Raw genomic sequence first — 17,573 nt, forward strand, 5'->3', positions numbered from 1 at the left:
AAAAAATGAATTCAAATGAGATGGAAGGAAGAAATTGGTAAGTGAGATTCTTTCCAGGATAGATATGCACTTCACTTTAGAAATTGCTCTAGAGTTTTCTTTTCCAAATTCCAATGTTTCATTGTTGTTTAATTTGCAGTTTAATCATGGCTAGAATTTGGGCTTTTGTTCCCACTTCATCTCATCTCAGCCAGGAAACAGATTTGAATTTCAATTTTTGCCCCTGAAACTAGGATTTTATGAGCATGAAATCTCATAAACTATCACCATGTAAGCTCCCAGTTCAGAATTCTAAGTCTGTATGAGGCCTGAAAGGCAGCTGGAGTAGAACAAGGAAATAAGGGAAGGAGAACTGCCTGTCCTTTGAGCTCTTTTCAATGACAGAGCAGAATTCTCTATTTATATTTTTCTAAACAACATGGTATATATGGGCTATGAATTCAAATCCCACCTCTCACCTTCCTGTGGCAAGAACTTCAAATCTCTGGGTCTTAGTTTCCTTATCTGTAAAGTGAAGTCAGTTAGTGTATTCCATGATGCCACTGTGAGAGGTCCCTTCCACGTGTAGATCTTTGATCTTGCGATTATTTTCCAAGTTGTTTGCCTCCCCTGTTTGGGACACAACTTAAGTCAGAGATTCTTAAACTTTTCTATATTATGTACCCTTGGCTATTTGGTAAAGCCTATGGACCCCTTCACACAATAGTGTCTTAAATGCATTAAAGTGCATAGGGCTAACAAGGAAATCAATTATATTAAAATAAAGATCTTTTCTCCCTATCCTGGTTTAAAGACCGATTCAGATATATCCCACTGAGTTAAGAAGTCCCTGGTAATAGATGAGCTCCTTCCTACATTGAATTGTACAGACTTTCTTGTTATCCCTAATGTTTTGGGTTTTTTTTACTTTTTTCTTTCTTTTTTTTTTTTTAGTGACGCAATTGGGGTTAAGTGACTTGCCCAAGGTCACACAGCTAGTGTCAAGTGTCTGAGGCTGGACTTGAACTCAGGTACTCCCGACTCCAGAGCCAGTGCTCTATCCACTGTGCCACCCAGCTGCCCCTATTCCTAATGTTTTAAAGGTGGTGGAGATCCTGATAGAAATACCATTGGCTGGATTGTTGTAGAGTCCTGTTGTTGTTATCCTTCATTCTTGAAGAGGACCATGACATTGGAAAGGTGATATCATGACTTGCAAGTGAATTGGATTTAAGTGAGGCAGGGCTGAGGGAGGGGACATACTTCAAAACCAGTATTGCCTCAATGAAAATGGATCCCATTATTCACAAAGAAAGAGTCTTCACTGATGTTACTGATCTGTGATTGAAAAATGTGAGAAAAATTCTCACTTTCCTGGGGCATTTGTGTGATCATAAGTTAGTAGTACGAAATAAAAAATGGAGAGACAGGATCTTTATTGAATGCCAAGTTGACACGTATGAACTTCTTCAGTATGAAATGGAGATCCATTGAATTTTCTTCAAGCAAGAGTGGCATGTCATGATAGAGAGTTTCTTTAGGAAAATTAATCTATGTTCTGAGCTAAGTTCACTCTTTTCTATCTTCCCAATAATTATATAATCTCATTGATTCCAGCTTTTGAAGAGACTAAGTATTTTTTTCATTCTCTAATTTAATTGCCCATCATGATCCCTAGTTTCTTTTATTAAAATTAATTTAATAGGGGCAGCTAGATGGCGCAGTGGTTAAAGCACCGGCCCTGGATTCAGGAGTACCTGAGTTCAAATCCGGCCTCAGACACTTGACACTTACTAGCTGTGTGACTCTGGGCAAGTCACTTAACCCCCATTGCCTAAAAAAAAAAAAAAAAAAAAAAAAATAATTTAATGGATTTTTTGTTTTTACATTGCTTAAATTCTCCCACATCCATCCCCTCTTCTACAAAAAATACAATTCATATAACAAATAATTTATTTTTAAAAGAAAAATGCTAAGAGAAAAATACATCACAAAACCAATTAAAGTATCAAAATACTCTGACAGTTTATATAATATTCCAGACCAATGGTCATCCTTCCATCTATTTGCAAAGGATTAGGAAGAGGTGAAATTTCATAGTTCTTCTTTAAGGGGCAAAAATGTTCTTTGTAATTTTGCAATATACATTTTTCTTTTTTTTTTTAGTTGCTCTTTCCATTTATATTGTTGATGTTGTGTATATAATTTTACTGAAAAAATAGCTTGTTTCACTTTTAATCAGTTCCCACAAGTTCCTGTGCTTTTCTTTATTCTTCCTATTAATGGTTCTTATGGCAGAATTATATTCCATTGCATACATGTATCACAATTTGTTTAACAATTACCCACTTGATAGGCATCTATTTTTTTCATTTCTTTTCTTACATAAAATGCATTTATAAATATTTTGGTATATGTGGGATCTTTTTTAAAAAATCAATTACTTCCTTGAGGCATAGGCATATGGAATCTTTGAGTCAAGGGTTAGGAACATTTTAACCACTTAATTTACATAATTGAAAATTGCTTCCCAAAATAGTTGCATTGATTCACTGATCCTCCAACAATGAACAGGTATACTTTTCTTCCCACAACTCTTCCAAAGAGTGACATTTGTCATTGAGTATTTCTAGGGTGTAAAGTGAAACTAAGTGGTGATCCCCTTTATTTTCTTATCACAGAAATTCAAGTTAAGAGATATTCCCTTTTGGGGAGGAAAAAAGCTGTGTAAGCCTTTTCAGAGGGACAGTCAGAAAACCCCTCCTGTATCCTGCTTCCTTTCCTTTCGGATAGTACTGGTAGAAAGAAAATACTGAATTTACATCTCCTTTCTGTAGCAGTCCTTTCCCAGTTTATTCTTGTTTTTTTTTTAATGCCTTCCATTTGAGATTACCTTCCATCTATTTACCATATATCTTTTTTTTTTTTAGTGAGGCATTTGGGGTTAAGTGACTTGCCCAGGGTCACACAGCTAGTAAGTGTTAGTGTGAGGCCAGATTTGAACCCAGGTACTCCTGACTCCAGGGCCAGTGCTCTATCCACTGCGCCGCCTAGCTGCCCCTATTTTCCATATATCTTATGGAAAGTTATTTACATTTTGTTTCCCACACTGGGATGTGAGCCCCTTTAGGCTGAGGACAGGGTTTTTCCTTTCTTTGTATCCCCCAGAGCTTAGTGTATTGTAAACATTTAACAAATGATTTTCGATTACTTGACTGTCATTAACCTGGCATGATATATTTTGGACATATATTCCTATCTCTATATCCAAGACAAAACTATTGAAATCACACAGATATGAGACTATCCTCCATCAAACCACAAATCTCGATTAAAATGGAAACATTTCATTCAATAAGTAGATGGATATTTGGGAAGGCATACTGGGAAGTTTTTATTTTTCACCTGGTTTTTGGATTGAAATCTTTATGCATATACACTTATCTATGGATACATGTATACGTTCATCTATAAATACCTGTCTGCATTCATATCTCTTTTTACATTATCTCTATTTCCAAATATACCCTGACTCTCTTTTCTCCTACTCAACAAGATAATCTTTTTCCCAAAAAGAAATCCCCCCAAAAGAGAAAAAGATCTATTTGTACAAAAATATTTATAACAGCTCTTTTTGTGGTGGATAAGAATTAGAAATCAAATGAATACCCATCTATTGGGGAATGCCTAAACAAGCTGTGGTATATGATAGTGATGGAATATTATTGTGCTATAAGAACTGACAAACAGGATGATTTCAGAAAGGCCTGAAAAGACTTATATGAGCTCATATATAGTGCAGTGAGCAGAACCAAGAGAACTTGTGCACAGAGACAGCAATACTGTTTGATGAAGAATTGTGAATGACAGCTATTTTCAGCAATACAGTGATCCAAGACAATCCCAAAGGACTAAGGATGAAACATAGTTTCCACCTCCAAAGAAAGAACTGATATTGATGGAACACAGACTTAAGTGTTCTATTTTTCACTTTCATTTTTTCTTTTATTCAAGTTTTCTTATACAAAATGACTAATATGCTAATGTTTTATATATTTGTCCATCTATAACCCATATTTGATTGCTTGCCACCTCAGAGAAAGGGGAGGGATGGGAGGGAAAGAGGGGTAAAATAAATTAAGAAATAAAATAAAATAAATGTTTATTACTTAAGAAAATAATATAGCCTTTTTAACAAAAATGTTTTTAAAAATAAAGAAAAACAGTAGTTCAGCAAAAACAACTAGCACATCAACTCTATATTTCAATATATGCAATGTTCCAAACCTATAGTCCCCTACCTATACAAAGAAAGGAAGGAAACAGATTTTCTCTACTTTTCTTGGGGGCCAATCTTATTCTTTATAATTATACTGCACCTAAAACATTTTTCTAGCCAGCAAAATCTTTTGATACACAGTCAAAAATCAGTCTTAAATACCACATCTCCCCAAGTGTGGAAATATAAGCAATGCCAATCAAATGAATATGATAGAGACTGTCCAGGAAGCAGGAAAATATAGGGCATAGGTGTCAAACCTGGTACCATTCCCAAACCTCGCCCCCACACAATGCCCACCACAATCCCAAAAGAGGCCAGATCTAGCAAATATCTCACAGGATAAAAAAAATACAATAGAATCTAATTAATGTCAATATGTAGTTTTCTAAGTCACTAAGTCGCTTACAGGAATTATTTTTTTTTTTTGCTCTTTTTGCTTTTATTTTGCAGGGCAATGAGGGTTAAATGACTTGCCCAGGGTCACACAGTTAGTAAGTGTCAAGTGTCTGAGGCCAGATTTGAACTCAGATCTACCTGAATCCAGGGCCAGTGCTTTATCCACTGTCCCACCTAGCTGCCCCTACAGGAATTCTTATGTACAGTTTAATGGCCCCTGTTTCTATTTGGGTTCAACACCACTTGTTTTATTGGAAGTGGTAGAATACAGGGCAATGCTGGAACCTTTCATACAAGGAAGGTTTCATTTGAAAAGGAAAGATGAACAAGACATAAGTTGGGGATCCACAGTAGGTGTTTACTCTTTTGATGAGACCTAGCTTTGTTTACTGATTCCTCTCAATGTCCTAAGAAATCCACAATAAAAGAAGTTCTACTCAAAAGCAAAACCTCCATATTTGGACAGAATGCAAGTCTTTGATACCTGTCTCCTTTTCATTTTCAAAAACTCTTAAGCCTGGTAGGAACCTCACAGGCTCTCTTAATCCAACTCTACCTGTCCTGGAATCCCTTCTACCATGTAGATAGCAAGTGCTTATCCAGCCTCTGCTGGGAGACCTCCAGAACAGAAAACTTGTTACCCATCTGGAAACCCCATTCCACTTTTTGAGAGCAACTTTTCATTTCGTATATTTTTTTACATTGAATCTTGATCTGCCTCTCTTCAACTTCTACCTATTGTTCCTACTTTTGCCTTCCAAGGCTCAGTGGAACAATATTAATCATTTTAAAACATGGGAGATTTTCAAATATTTTAAAACTCTTATCATGTCCCTTCTTAGTCTTTTTCTTTCTCCAGGCAAAATGCCCTTACTTCCAATCATCATTCAAAATAATCTCCATTTCCCTCATCATCTTAGTAACCCACCTTTAAACATCCTTCAGTTTGTCATCATCCTTGTTTAAAATGTTACTACCAATATACAATATAACAACACAATATCTGAACATGGTATAATCCAATGGAACTGTAACATCCCTCTTTGTAGACACTAAATATGTGTGAATGAAGCCTAAGAACTCAGGTCCATTGTTTTTGTTATTGTTATTAGTTTGTATGTTTAGCTTCAATTTCATAGAACATATTGAGTTTGTAGTACATTACAATACTAAGGTCTTTTTGACACCAAAAAAATGACCAGCCACATATTCCTATACTATTATGATATAATGGGTTATTTGAAAGTAGGAGTAGGCTTTTACATATATATATACTAAATTTCATTTTATTAATTTGTTCATTCACTCTAGTCAATCAAGATCAATTTAATTTCTGATTTTGTCATCGGATATATTAGCTATTTCTCAAGTATCTGTATAATAACAAAGATAAGCATTTATGACTTTGATAAAAATGGTAAACATCATAAGGAAAAGAAGAGATCTTTGGGGCATTCTGCTTAACAATGATCTCTTAATGGTTATTCATTCAAACAATTTATTCAGCTAGTTTTAAATCTGCTTAATTGCACAGTTGCCTAGTTCATGTATCTCCATTATTTGTCAGTCAACAGGTATTTACTAAACACTTGCTGTGTGCCACAGGCATTGTTCTGGAGACTTGAAAAAGGCAAAACACAACCCCTGAGCTCAAGCTCACAATGTAATTGGAGAGACAACAAGAAAACAGTAGCATACAAACAAAATATAGAGAGAATAAATTGTTGATTATTAACAGAAATAAGTCATTAAGATTAAGACTGGTTCTCCTAGTTTGAATAAGCAGCTAATTTATAAAAATTCTTGTAACTTATGTATCTCCTCACACATTAATAGATCATAGCATTGTTTCCAGGCATGATGGTACATGCTTGTAAACATAGCTACCAGGGAAACTGAGGTTTGTTGATTACTTGAGGTTGGGAGTTTTAAGATGCAGTGGGCTAAGCCATTTGGGTATTTTCTCTAAGTCTGGCATCAAGATAATGAAACCTCAGTGAAGAGTTTACCAAGTTTCACATAAAGGGGTAAACTGACCCAGGTCAAGATGGAGCAGATCAACTCTCCTGTACTGATCAGGAATTAAATTGTACCCATGAACAGACTCTGCACTTCAAGTGTGGATGAGATAAGAAGACCCAGGATTAAAAAAAAACATACAAATATGAACATAACATTCTATAAAGAAATTATGGTAAGTATCTTATAGAAGGAAAACAAAAAAGAGGAAGGGGTCTATGGGAATAGGTCTTCTATAGATTCTGTTGCTGATAAAATAGACAATGGAATAGGCATGTCTGATGAGTATAAAACTGTGATGAGGATTCTCGGGTTATAAGGCACAAAATACTTTTTAAAATTGATTAAGTAATCAAACCACTCAGTGAATACACACATCTAGAAAGGAAAATCCTGAAGTATACTTTGGGTGAGGATGAGCTGTATGCATAAATTATAATTTGTTTTTTTTAGGGCATGACTTTTCATTATTTACTCATATCTCCTCAGCCCATGATGTCAGCTTTCAATAACACCAGTTCCCAGCCACTGATTTTTTTGTTGACTGGAATTCCTGGCCTCGGGGCATCTCAAATATGGATCTCCATTCCCATCTGCCTCCTGTATGTCATTGCCCTCTCTGGGAACAGCATGATTCTATTTGTTGTGATACGTGAACAGAGTCTGCATGAACCCATGTACTATTTCCTCTCCATGCTCTCAGCCACTGATCTGGGCCTGACAATCTGCACTCTCTCTACCACACTGGGAGTTTTCTGGTTCAATAACAGAGAGATCAACCTTGATGCCTGCATCATCCAAATGTTTTTCCTACATGGACTAACATTCATGGAGTCTGGTGTGCTACTAGCAATGGCCTTTGACCGCTTTGTGGCAATCTGTGCCCCACTTCATTATGCTACCATTCTAACAAACACCAAGATTGCTCAAATTGGCGTGGCCATGGTTGTAAGAGATGTTGCAATCATGACTCCAGTGGTTCTGCTTCTCAAGAGGCTGTCATTCTGTAAGTCAAAGGTTCTTTCTCACTCTTATTGCTACCATGTAGATGTGATCAAGCTTTCATGCAATGACAACAGGGTTAACAGCATCATGGGACTTTTTGCCCTCTTTTCAACAACAGGCATTGACTGCCCCTGTATTCTTATATCTTATGTCATGATCATCCGTTCTGTGCTCAATATTGCATCCCCTGAGGAGAGACACAAGGCTTTTAATACATGTGTCTCTCATATTAGTGCAGTTGCTATTTTCTATATTCCCCTTGTTAGCTTGTCTCTTGTGCACAGATATGGTAGGAAGGCACCCCCTTTCATCCACACCATGATGGCCAATGTCTTCCTCCTTATCCCACCTGTTCTTAACCCCATCATCTACAGTGTGAAGACCAAACAGATACGCAGGGCTATAATTAAGCATTTTATTAGGATGGGGGACCAGGTGTGAAAGAGGAATTATAAAAAGGATGCTCCTCAAAGAGTTTTTTTTTAAATGATTCATATGTACAAAAAATTTCATGGAAGTTATTTTCTTTTGGGGGGGGTGGGGCAATGAGGGTTAAGTGACTTGCCCAGGGTCACACAGCTGGTAAGTGTCAAGTGCCTGAGGTCAGATTTGAACTCAGGCCCTCCTGAATCCAGGGCTGGTGCTTTATCCACTGCACCACCTAACTGTGCCTGGAAGTTATTTGTGATAAAATTCTAAGGTTCTGAAGTTGAAGAAACTAGGAGAACACCCAGTCAAAGTGAAGGAACTATAGGTTTGCTTATAGTAAAGAATGAGTTTTATCTAATAGATTATTTGGCTATCATTTGTGAAAATTATGAAATTGTACCAGTTAATAAGTAATCTGTATTGGAGTTACAACTTTTAGACAACTGAGTAACAATATCCCTTAGATTCAAAGATTTCAATCTTGCCTTGGGGTGAATAGGCAATAGATTGGATATTTTTCTAGGGTTTTCAGCCAAATAGCATGTATTTATTGTATGTGTGAAACTCCAGAATATAAAGATTCTTAATTTATAAGTTAAGGACAAATAAGCTGTCCTTATATGAGCTCATTTTTAACTGTTATTGAAATATGAACAAAAAAAGCAACCCGGGCTTAATCTGTGGTTAGTGAAATTTTTCTGTTTTTGGTAAAATCTCATGGTAATGTAATTTGGGATTATTCTAAGTTTTAATTTTAGATATTATTATCTAAATTATATTAAGCCAATCGTCCCCCATTCAAGGGAAATATCATTTGCTACCCAAAAGGAGTGCTGTCTGAAAACTGCTATAGGTGGATGTCTGTCCCTGGGAAAATTTGTTTTTGTTGTTGGTGGGTTTTTTTTTTACAAGGCAATGAGGGTTAAGTGACTTGCCCAGGGTCACACAGCTAATAAGTGTCAAGTGTCTGAGGCCAGATTTGAACTCAGGTCCTCCTGAATCCAGGGCCGGTGCTTTATCCACTGTGCCACCTAGTTGCCTCTCCCTGGGAAAATTTGAAGGAATGAACTTGACATAGGCTAAGGTAAGATCCTCTTGACTCACTTTCCCCATTATGCTATTTCCTTGATGAAAGGAAAATGTCCCACCTTTTCAATTCTGACCCTGGTTTTGATACACTGTGAATAATGTAGAACTTTGTTGTGTGATTTGCTTTTAACTATTACTCTTGTCTTGAATCAAACAGAGATAAGGGTTTTTTACCTGATATAGCTTGTGTCAGATCAATCTGTGCCTTTGCCATTGTCATTACCATGTTCCTCCTTTTTTCTTTCATAACAAATTTCTATAATCAGGTGAGGCGACTAGTAGGAGTTTGTCATTGTAAAGCCAAGACTATTAATTCATAGATTAATGCTGAAGCATCTGAGTTGATAAACAAGATGCAATATGATAGATATTATTTTAATCTGGAGTTGTAATCAATTCCATTTCTGAAACAACTAAATAAATGAATTCTTGGGATTGCCATCCACTTCCTAATAGTTATATATTAATGTATAAGATAATATTCTTAAAAGGGGAAAGAAGATGAAGATATAAATATTTTCTAATTAAATGGAGTACTACATTTTGAGAAACTGCCACAAAAATTCTCTAAGAATTAAGATTTGTATATACATATAAATGTGTATCATATATACATATATAGTATATGTGTATACATGCATATGTAGATAGGTACACACATATCTATTTATCTATCTATCCATCCATTCATCCATCCATCTATCTGGTTTCCAAATGTTCCTAATGGGATAGATAGTGCTTGAATATGTTTTAGCAGTAAGTTCTCAAAATTGGATTAATAATTTTACATATAAAATTACATTGATAATTGTTTTAAAAAGTGAAATAATTTTCCTATTTTGAAGTATGTGTCTGATAAGTTTAAGAAACAGAAAGGCTCATTTTCCTAGTCAGAATCACTTGGATTCCTTTTTAAGATTCTTCCTTCAGCCTATTGATTACAGTGTCAACTTCAGGTACAGAGTTTAAGATAGAAATAACAAGTGTTATGTAAAAACTGACATTTTCTGAATTTTCAGGTGAATTGTGGCATCCTAATTTGATGTTCTTCTTGTAGTTCTACTAATAGGATCAGAACCCTAAGGCTTAAACTGATTTTTAACATAGGAACTAGTTATTGGAAAACCAAATTTTGAAGGTTGTACTAAATTTCATTGAGTCTTGTTATTGACAGATTTTAATAGAATTACCTAGGTCTTGGATCCAGAGAATCAGATCTTTGCCCCTTTCAGACATTCACTGAAAATGAGATCTATTCCAGACTGTCCAAGGGAAGATGATTCCAGGGACCAGATGACTACATCTGAGAGTCAAAATGAAATGGACATTAGGAGTGGGTTAACATCTTGAAAGGAGATTCATTGTTATTTAATATTATGATCATTATTATATTGCTTCAGCTTTTTCTTTTATGGTATTTATGTTTGTTGAGGGTTTTTTTTTTCTTTTTGGTTACCTCAGTAACATGTAAATCTTCCCTCTCAGATTAGTCTACATTGTGCCCTCTAAGTGGTGTGATCTGTAGTCTGCTTTGGTTTGCCTATAATCTGTTTATCAAAGTTTGTCTCCTTAGAGAAAAAATATGAGATTAAGACAGCTTGTACTCTTTGTGTCTCTGCCCTTATCCCTATGATACCCCTTAAGGTAGACAATCATTCTGTCTAGAAAATCTCTAATAGATAAAATATTGAAATAAGTGATCCTAGGATCAAAGGAGGAGTGTTAACATTAAAAATAGCATGAATTTTGCCCTTTATCTGCCATTTTTGAAGTTAAGTCTCAGAGTTACCTGATTTTGGAGAAGTCACAAGATTACTCCCTCTTTTGTCCGCGTGCCCCCCCCCCCCACCGCACTGCCATTCAACTTAAGGTATGTCACCAGATTAGCCCTCTCCTCACCTCAATTGTCTCTCCATCTTCTCCACCAATAAGAAACAGATGTGTCAATCCCTATATCCTATTTTTCACTCCCTCCAAATTATACATTAACAATGTATAAACCAATGGTCATTGTCCTAGTTATACAGAGAGCCTTGCAAGCAATTTATTTCTACAACTGGATGTCTTGATAAATAAATCACTTGTCTGGATGAAACTTTGTTTCTTTATTCCACTGTGACAAAGATATACTTTGACATGGAAGTGTGTGGATTTATTTTGTTTAGCTACATATATTTGTTACAAAGGTTGTGTTTTTCTTTATTTAAAAAAGGTCTTTTAGGGGAGAGGCACTGATGATAATCTTGCCCATTGAAAAATAAAGGAATAAAAAGAAAAGCAAATAACTGACACATTTTTTAAATTAATAGTAAAGAACAAAAGGAAGTTCTTTAAGGAAACACAATCAAGACAGTTGTGAAAGTAACATGTTGAATTCCTTATACATTTTTTTATTTTTTTAATCTTATGTATAATAAAGATTCATGGTTTCACATACTATAATCTTTTTATGATCTAGTTTTGTAGGGAAATTTAAAGTTTTATTTAACTAAATACAGAATTTTATACACACATTTATATATGTATATTTATATTAAATGGCCCCTGAGGATTTAGCATATCAGCAGTGTGATGCATTCTTTTCTATATTGGGAGGATGAAGATCCAGAAAGTCATCCCTTAGGAAGCTATAGTATTATTCACCATGAAAGGTAATGTAGCATAGTGGAAAGAACATTGGGCCAGGGAAACAGGAAAGACCAGTTTCAAATTCAGCCTCAATTTTTGCTTATTCTCTTTCATTCAAGGAAAAGAATAGAGGTCAGAGGATAGGTTATTTGCTCCTCATATTATCTACTCCCTTTGCTTCCTAAGATGTCCCTCCATGGAAGTTGGAAATGACATTAATATGCATGAAGTGAGGAGAGATGAAAGCATTCCAGTATCATAGAATTGCACAATTTCCAGGAACCTTGGATGTCCTACAACCTAATGCAATCTATACCCAAATTGAAATCATCTTGTAACCTTTCACAAACTGATTCCTGTTCAGGTACAAGTGGATAACATTAGTTGTGGTTTTATTGAAATAGTATTGAATTTACAGTTGGGGGCAACAGTTTTGAACCCCACCTCTGCTACTTGTGGACTGTTTGACATTGGCCAGGTCCTTTCAAATCACTATACTTCAGTTTTGTTTTTCTCTCAAAGGAAGTGGTTAGTCTACATTCTTTCTTAGCTTCTTTCACGTTCTAAATACTCTGATTCTTTTGAATTTTCATTTTTCAATTTCCTAAATGTGGATAGAGGCGCTGAGACACATTGATTATGGAACAATTTTCCATGTTTAATAATGTGGAGGAGGGGCAAAATTTTTAGATAATATGTGATCCCTGCCTTTTTGATGTATATAATATATCACAAAAGACACACCCATTCATTAAGCAAATAGTTTTTAAACTCTAAATACATACTGTGGAATAAGGCTTAAAGATTTTGCTACCAGCCACATTTGCTTGTGGAAGGCAAGAATATTTAATGGAAGCTATGAGGTTTAGAGTAAAAACTTTGAAGCCTCTTTTCCTTTTCAGGGGAAAGCATGAGAGAGACAGAGGCAGCAAGAGATTGTTTCAATACAGCAGAAATGTTAAATATATTTATTCTATTGGTCCAGGGATTCCTGTTTGTCTTTCCTCGTGGTGTGGTCCACTCATTTATTGCAAACACACTCATAATATATTTAAAAGTTGGCAGATCTTTATCTAGAGACAAGGCTCATTGTAAGAGTACAAATGGCAAATAAGAAAGATTTTAGAAGGGCACAAAAATCTTGACAATAGTGATTCATCATTCAGTAGTGAGGCAAAAGTGGGAAGAGAGAAAGTAGAATGAGTCAAAGAGTAAAAGCAAATTCTGTCAAGACAAATAATTATCCAAGCAGGTCTGGGAACCAGACAAGGCTCCAGTTGTTCATGAATGTATTAAGTTTTGGGGTAATATTGTCATGCCCTTGCAATAATCTGGTCATTGATCTGTTAAACATCCACACCCTAGGGATTCCCATCTTGAGTGGCTTCCACTTTTTATAATCCTCTCATGCTTCCTTCCAGCTGTAAAATAGCTATATTTCCCAGAAGAATCCTTTTTATAAGGGGATACACACATTACAGTAGCTCCAATTAGCTTATTTTGGCTTTTATTTCCTCTTACCTTCTCCATCTATTTTATTTAACTGACAAGATTTAAAAGACTTGGGCAATCATTTAATCAATTACTTTAATCAACCAATCAAAAAAAGTATTTATTAGTCATCTACTTTGTGTCAGGCACTAGGTTACAAAGTTAAATAACTAAATTACACTAGGTTACTGGAGATACAAAAACAAATAAGAAATCCCTGCCCTCAATAATTCAATCAAAAAACATTTATTAATAGCCTATTATGTACCTGGCATTAAGCTAAATAGTGTGGAAACAAATTCAAGATATTAGACAGTAGGTGACACAGTGGATAAAGCTCTGGACTTGGAGTCAATGAGATCTTAGTTCAAATGCTTCATCAAAAATGTAATGGCTGTATGACCTTAACTTCTCTCAATCTCTCTTTCCTTATCTATAGAAAATGAGGACAATAACTGTGCCTATCTCCCAGGGTTATTGGTTGGATCAAATGAGATAATATTTTTGAAATTCTTTATAAACCTTAAAACATAACATAAATGCTACCTAATGTTAGTATTCCTTTTCTCAAGGAATTTACATTCTAAATGGAAGTGATAAGTACATATATGCAACATAGTTAAATTCATGAATATAATTAACACAAAATAATTATAATACTTACATAGATAAATTTTCTTTTTATATCATACTTACTGCACATAACCCCTCAAAATTGAACTCTGTTCCCTGGGACAAAAATGAAGATATAATATTCTGTTCCAGGGATATCCACCCACATCCACACATACCTCTCTATTTTAAGGGGAAAGTTATTATCTTCTCCTGTGAACTTAATTTGTGTATACCACTACCTCAATCAATATTGAGAGCTCTGAATTCCCAATTGAATCAATCAAGAAGAGGTAAGAATTGGGGGGCAGCTAGGTGGCACAGTGGATAAAGCACCGGCCCTGGATTCAGGAGGACCTGAGTTCAAATCCGGCCTCAGGCACTTGACACTTACTAGCTGTGTGACCCTGGGCAAGTCACTTAACCCCCATTGCCCAGCAAAAAAACCAAAAAAAATAAAAAAATAAAAAAAGAAGAGGTAAGAATTACTTATGCACAGTATTCCCATAATAGATGATGAAGTGTCTATTGGGATTAAAGGACAAACTAGACACATTGAAGAAAGGCAGCCTCACAACTCTACAAGTAACCCAACAACAACAACAACAAAACCACTACAACTTACTTCGGTGGAACTTCCTGAATGTGCCACAGAACTGAAAAAAGGCCTTTCAATAATTAGAAGTTGTGAGTGATCCTTTTTTGTCTCATAGGCTCTCTAAGCTTGAATCCACCTTCCCATGAAATCTATATGTATTGATGGGAGAACATAGACTTTTCAGAGGAATGTTTGTGTTTTTATTTTCTTTTCATCTTTTTATTCTCTTTTTATTTTTCTTACTATTGCACTCTAGGAAGTGTCCCTAATTAAATGCTAATTAAATCTGGTTGATTAAGTGATATCAACTGACAGATGTTGGAATTGAGATATTTATGAATAAATATTGAAAGAGAAAAGGAAATCAGTCAATAACTGATGAGGCAGATGATTCTGTGGATTCAGAAGAAATTTTAGAAAAATGGCAAAATGTTCTTGCATGGTTCAAGAGAGAAATTTGAATTATGAAAATTGAACCTATGACCTACATAGAATAAGTAATTGGCAGAATAGAAAAATATAATAATAATGCACAATCATAAATGTCATTAAGGAAACTAAAGTCATTAGGAATGGAAAGGCACTGGTGTAAAAGGCAATATGAAAGAAGAAAATTAATAACAAGAAGAAGAAAAAAGAAGGAAGAGAAGGAGAGGGAGGAGGAGAAGGAGAAGAAGAGGAAAAGGAAGAAGAAAAAGAGGAAGAAGAAGGCCTTGAAGGTTTTTCAATTTGTGTTCTAATCTCAACTTCAAAAATCAATAGCTGTATGGCTATGAACAAACTACTTAACACCTATAAGCCTCAATTTTCTTATCTGGGATGTAGAGATCCTACTTATCTTATGAGGTGAATGGTCGGGGAGGTTTTATAAACATTAAAATGCTTTAAAGATGTGAATGCTAATTATGAGTAGAAGCAGTTGTGGTATTGATATTGGTAGTATTAGTGGTGGTGGTGGTAGTAATAATAGAGATATCAGCAGTATAGGTAGTGGTAGTAGCAATAGTGGTCGTGGTAGTATTAGTAATAGTAGTAGTGACTCTAGTATTGGTGGTGATAGTTGTAGTGTTGGTAGTGGTAGTGGTGGTGATTGCAGTGGTAGTGGTAGTAGTATGCTAACACCTGCCTCTCATACCCACAAGCATATGACTTTGATTTACAACAGATAACAAAGGAGCAATAAGCCTTGGCAAAAAAAAAAAAAAAGAAAAAGAAATATTTGGGAAGAAAAACTAAAGACAAGAAAGTACATCAGGGAAGTCACTGAGCTATCAGAAGAAGAAGGAATAGCCCACCCACGGAATCAAAAATGAAGAGAAAGAAGAGGACCATGCAGCCTCATGAGCACAGATCATTGGAGTTTGAGTAGGCCTACAGCCAGCATCCATCCTGTAGTTGGAGCTCTATTGCCTGGAGGTGAATGAGCTTGTGGTAGACTCTGTGAATTGGTTTGGTCTTCTCACTATTTGTAAGAGGATTGAATACTGGGAGAATAAAGAAATTGAGAATGGACAACACTGAGTAGGTACATGGAACAGCTTAATGCAAGAATCTTGCACAACATTCAGGGCCAACTATGAAAAGTAGAAGATAGCAACTGTATCCTTGTGAGAGATAGAGATGCCAAAGTTCTTGTGTTGCTCCTCATCTAAAGCAAGGCCAAGCACAGAACAAATTATGAGAACACAGGAGAGAATTATGTCTATTATTACCAAAATTAAAGCCACTAAACCTGTAAAACTATTTGTCCTGTTTGTTCTACCTTTACCACATCAGGATAGAAAAAATCAGAATGGAAAAGAACATAGATCTTATAAAATAACAATTTGCAAAATGAGAAACTTGAACAAGCATTAATTGATTAACATTCTAACAACATAATTCAGTGCAGTGAACAAACACTACAAGCAAAACAAAATTCCTAACCCTGAAGGGGCAATTAAAAGGGAAAGAACTAGAATCTAAGAGTTTGAAATCAATTTTTTAAATGGCTGAACAAAATGGGGAAATGTAATCAAATATTATTGTTATGTATGAAGTGACAAGCTAGGGCATCTGGGTGGCACAATGGATAGAATGCTGGGCCTTGATCTCTTTCAGAGTTCCAATCTGGCCTCAGACACTTACTAGGTGTGCAAAACTGGGGAAATTACTTAACCCTGTTTATCTCAGTTTCTTCATCTGTAAAAATGAACCAAAGAAGAAAATGACAATCCACTCCAGTAACTTTGCCAAGAAAACCCCAAATGGGATCACAAAGAGTCAGACACAACTGAAATGACTGAAAAGCATCAATACAAAATGACAATGGGATTTTAGAGAATCCTGCATAGTATGACCCAGGAGAACAATTTTATAAGGAAAAAAAAACATTGTAAAGAGAAAAAAACTTTGAAAAATTAAAAACTCTGATCAGTGAAATAACCAACACAATCTACAGATGGTCTATGATGAAACATATAACCTACCTCCTAGGAGAGAAGCAATGGACCTAAAGTACAGAGACATAATTTTAGTCATGACCCTGAATATATTCATTTAGCTTAACAATGCTTACTTGTTATAAGATTTTGCTTTTTCCTTTATTTTTTTTATTAGGGAGGTAGAAAAATGTTAGCAATATTGATGCTGTCCCCTCCACACACAAAGGCCATTGAAAAAAAATTCACATAAGAGATCAAAATGAAGTTCAGAAGGAAAAAGAGACAAGCAGCCTAAAGTAACGTGGAATTTATATATATATATATATATATATATATATATATATATATATATATATATATATATATATATATATATGTATGTATGTATATATATATAAGACTACAAAAATAGAAATTTGTGGTTTAATCATATTTATGAGCTACTTTGTATGTAAAACCCTTTTTATATGTGTGTAAATTAAAATAAAATATTTTAAATGGATTCTAATCATAAGCACCAGAAAGTCTTGACAATTCTAGAATCAATTAATATGGTAGTATGCCCTAGAGGCTAACACATGGCAATGAAATAGTCAAAGGCCATGACCTAGAACATAGAGAT

The 17,573-nt window shown here is 35.2% G+C and overlaps 1 protein-coding gene across 1 annotated transcript; it reads left to right on the forward strand.

Moving 5' to 3' along the window:
- The first annotated feature begins 7,168 nt into the window (after window positions 1-7,168).
- Window positions 7,169-8,122, forward strand: LOC122750015 (olfactory receptor 51F2-like). Its single transcript, XM_043996653.1, has one exon. The coding sequence runs from the start codon at window positions 7,169-7,171 to the stop codon at window positions 8,120-8,122; it is 954 nt and encodes a 317-aa protein (XP_043852588.1).
- The last annotated feature ends 9,451 nt before the right edge of the window (window positions 8,123-17,573 follow it).

This window comes from Dromiciops gliroides, chromosome 3 (genome assembly GCF_019393635.1).
Source record: "Dromiciops gliroides isolate mDroGli1 chromosome 3, mDroGli1.pri, whole genome shotgun sequence".
In the NCBI taxonomy this organism is placed as follows: Eukaryota; Metazoa; Chordata; class Mammalia; order Microbiotheria; family Microbiotheriidae; genus Dromiciops; species Dromiciops gliroides.

Bases quoted from the DNA above. Each gene is read 5' to 3' on its own strand.
- LOC122750015 (XM_043996653.1), top strand. From the start codon at position 7,169: ATGATGTCAGCTTTCAATAACACCAGTTCCCAGCCACTGATTTTTTTG.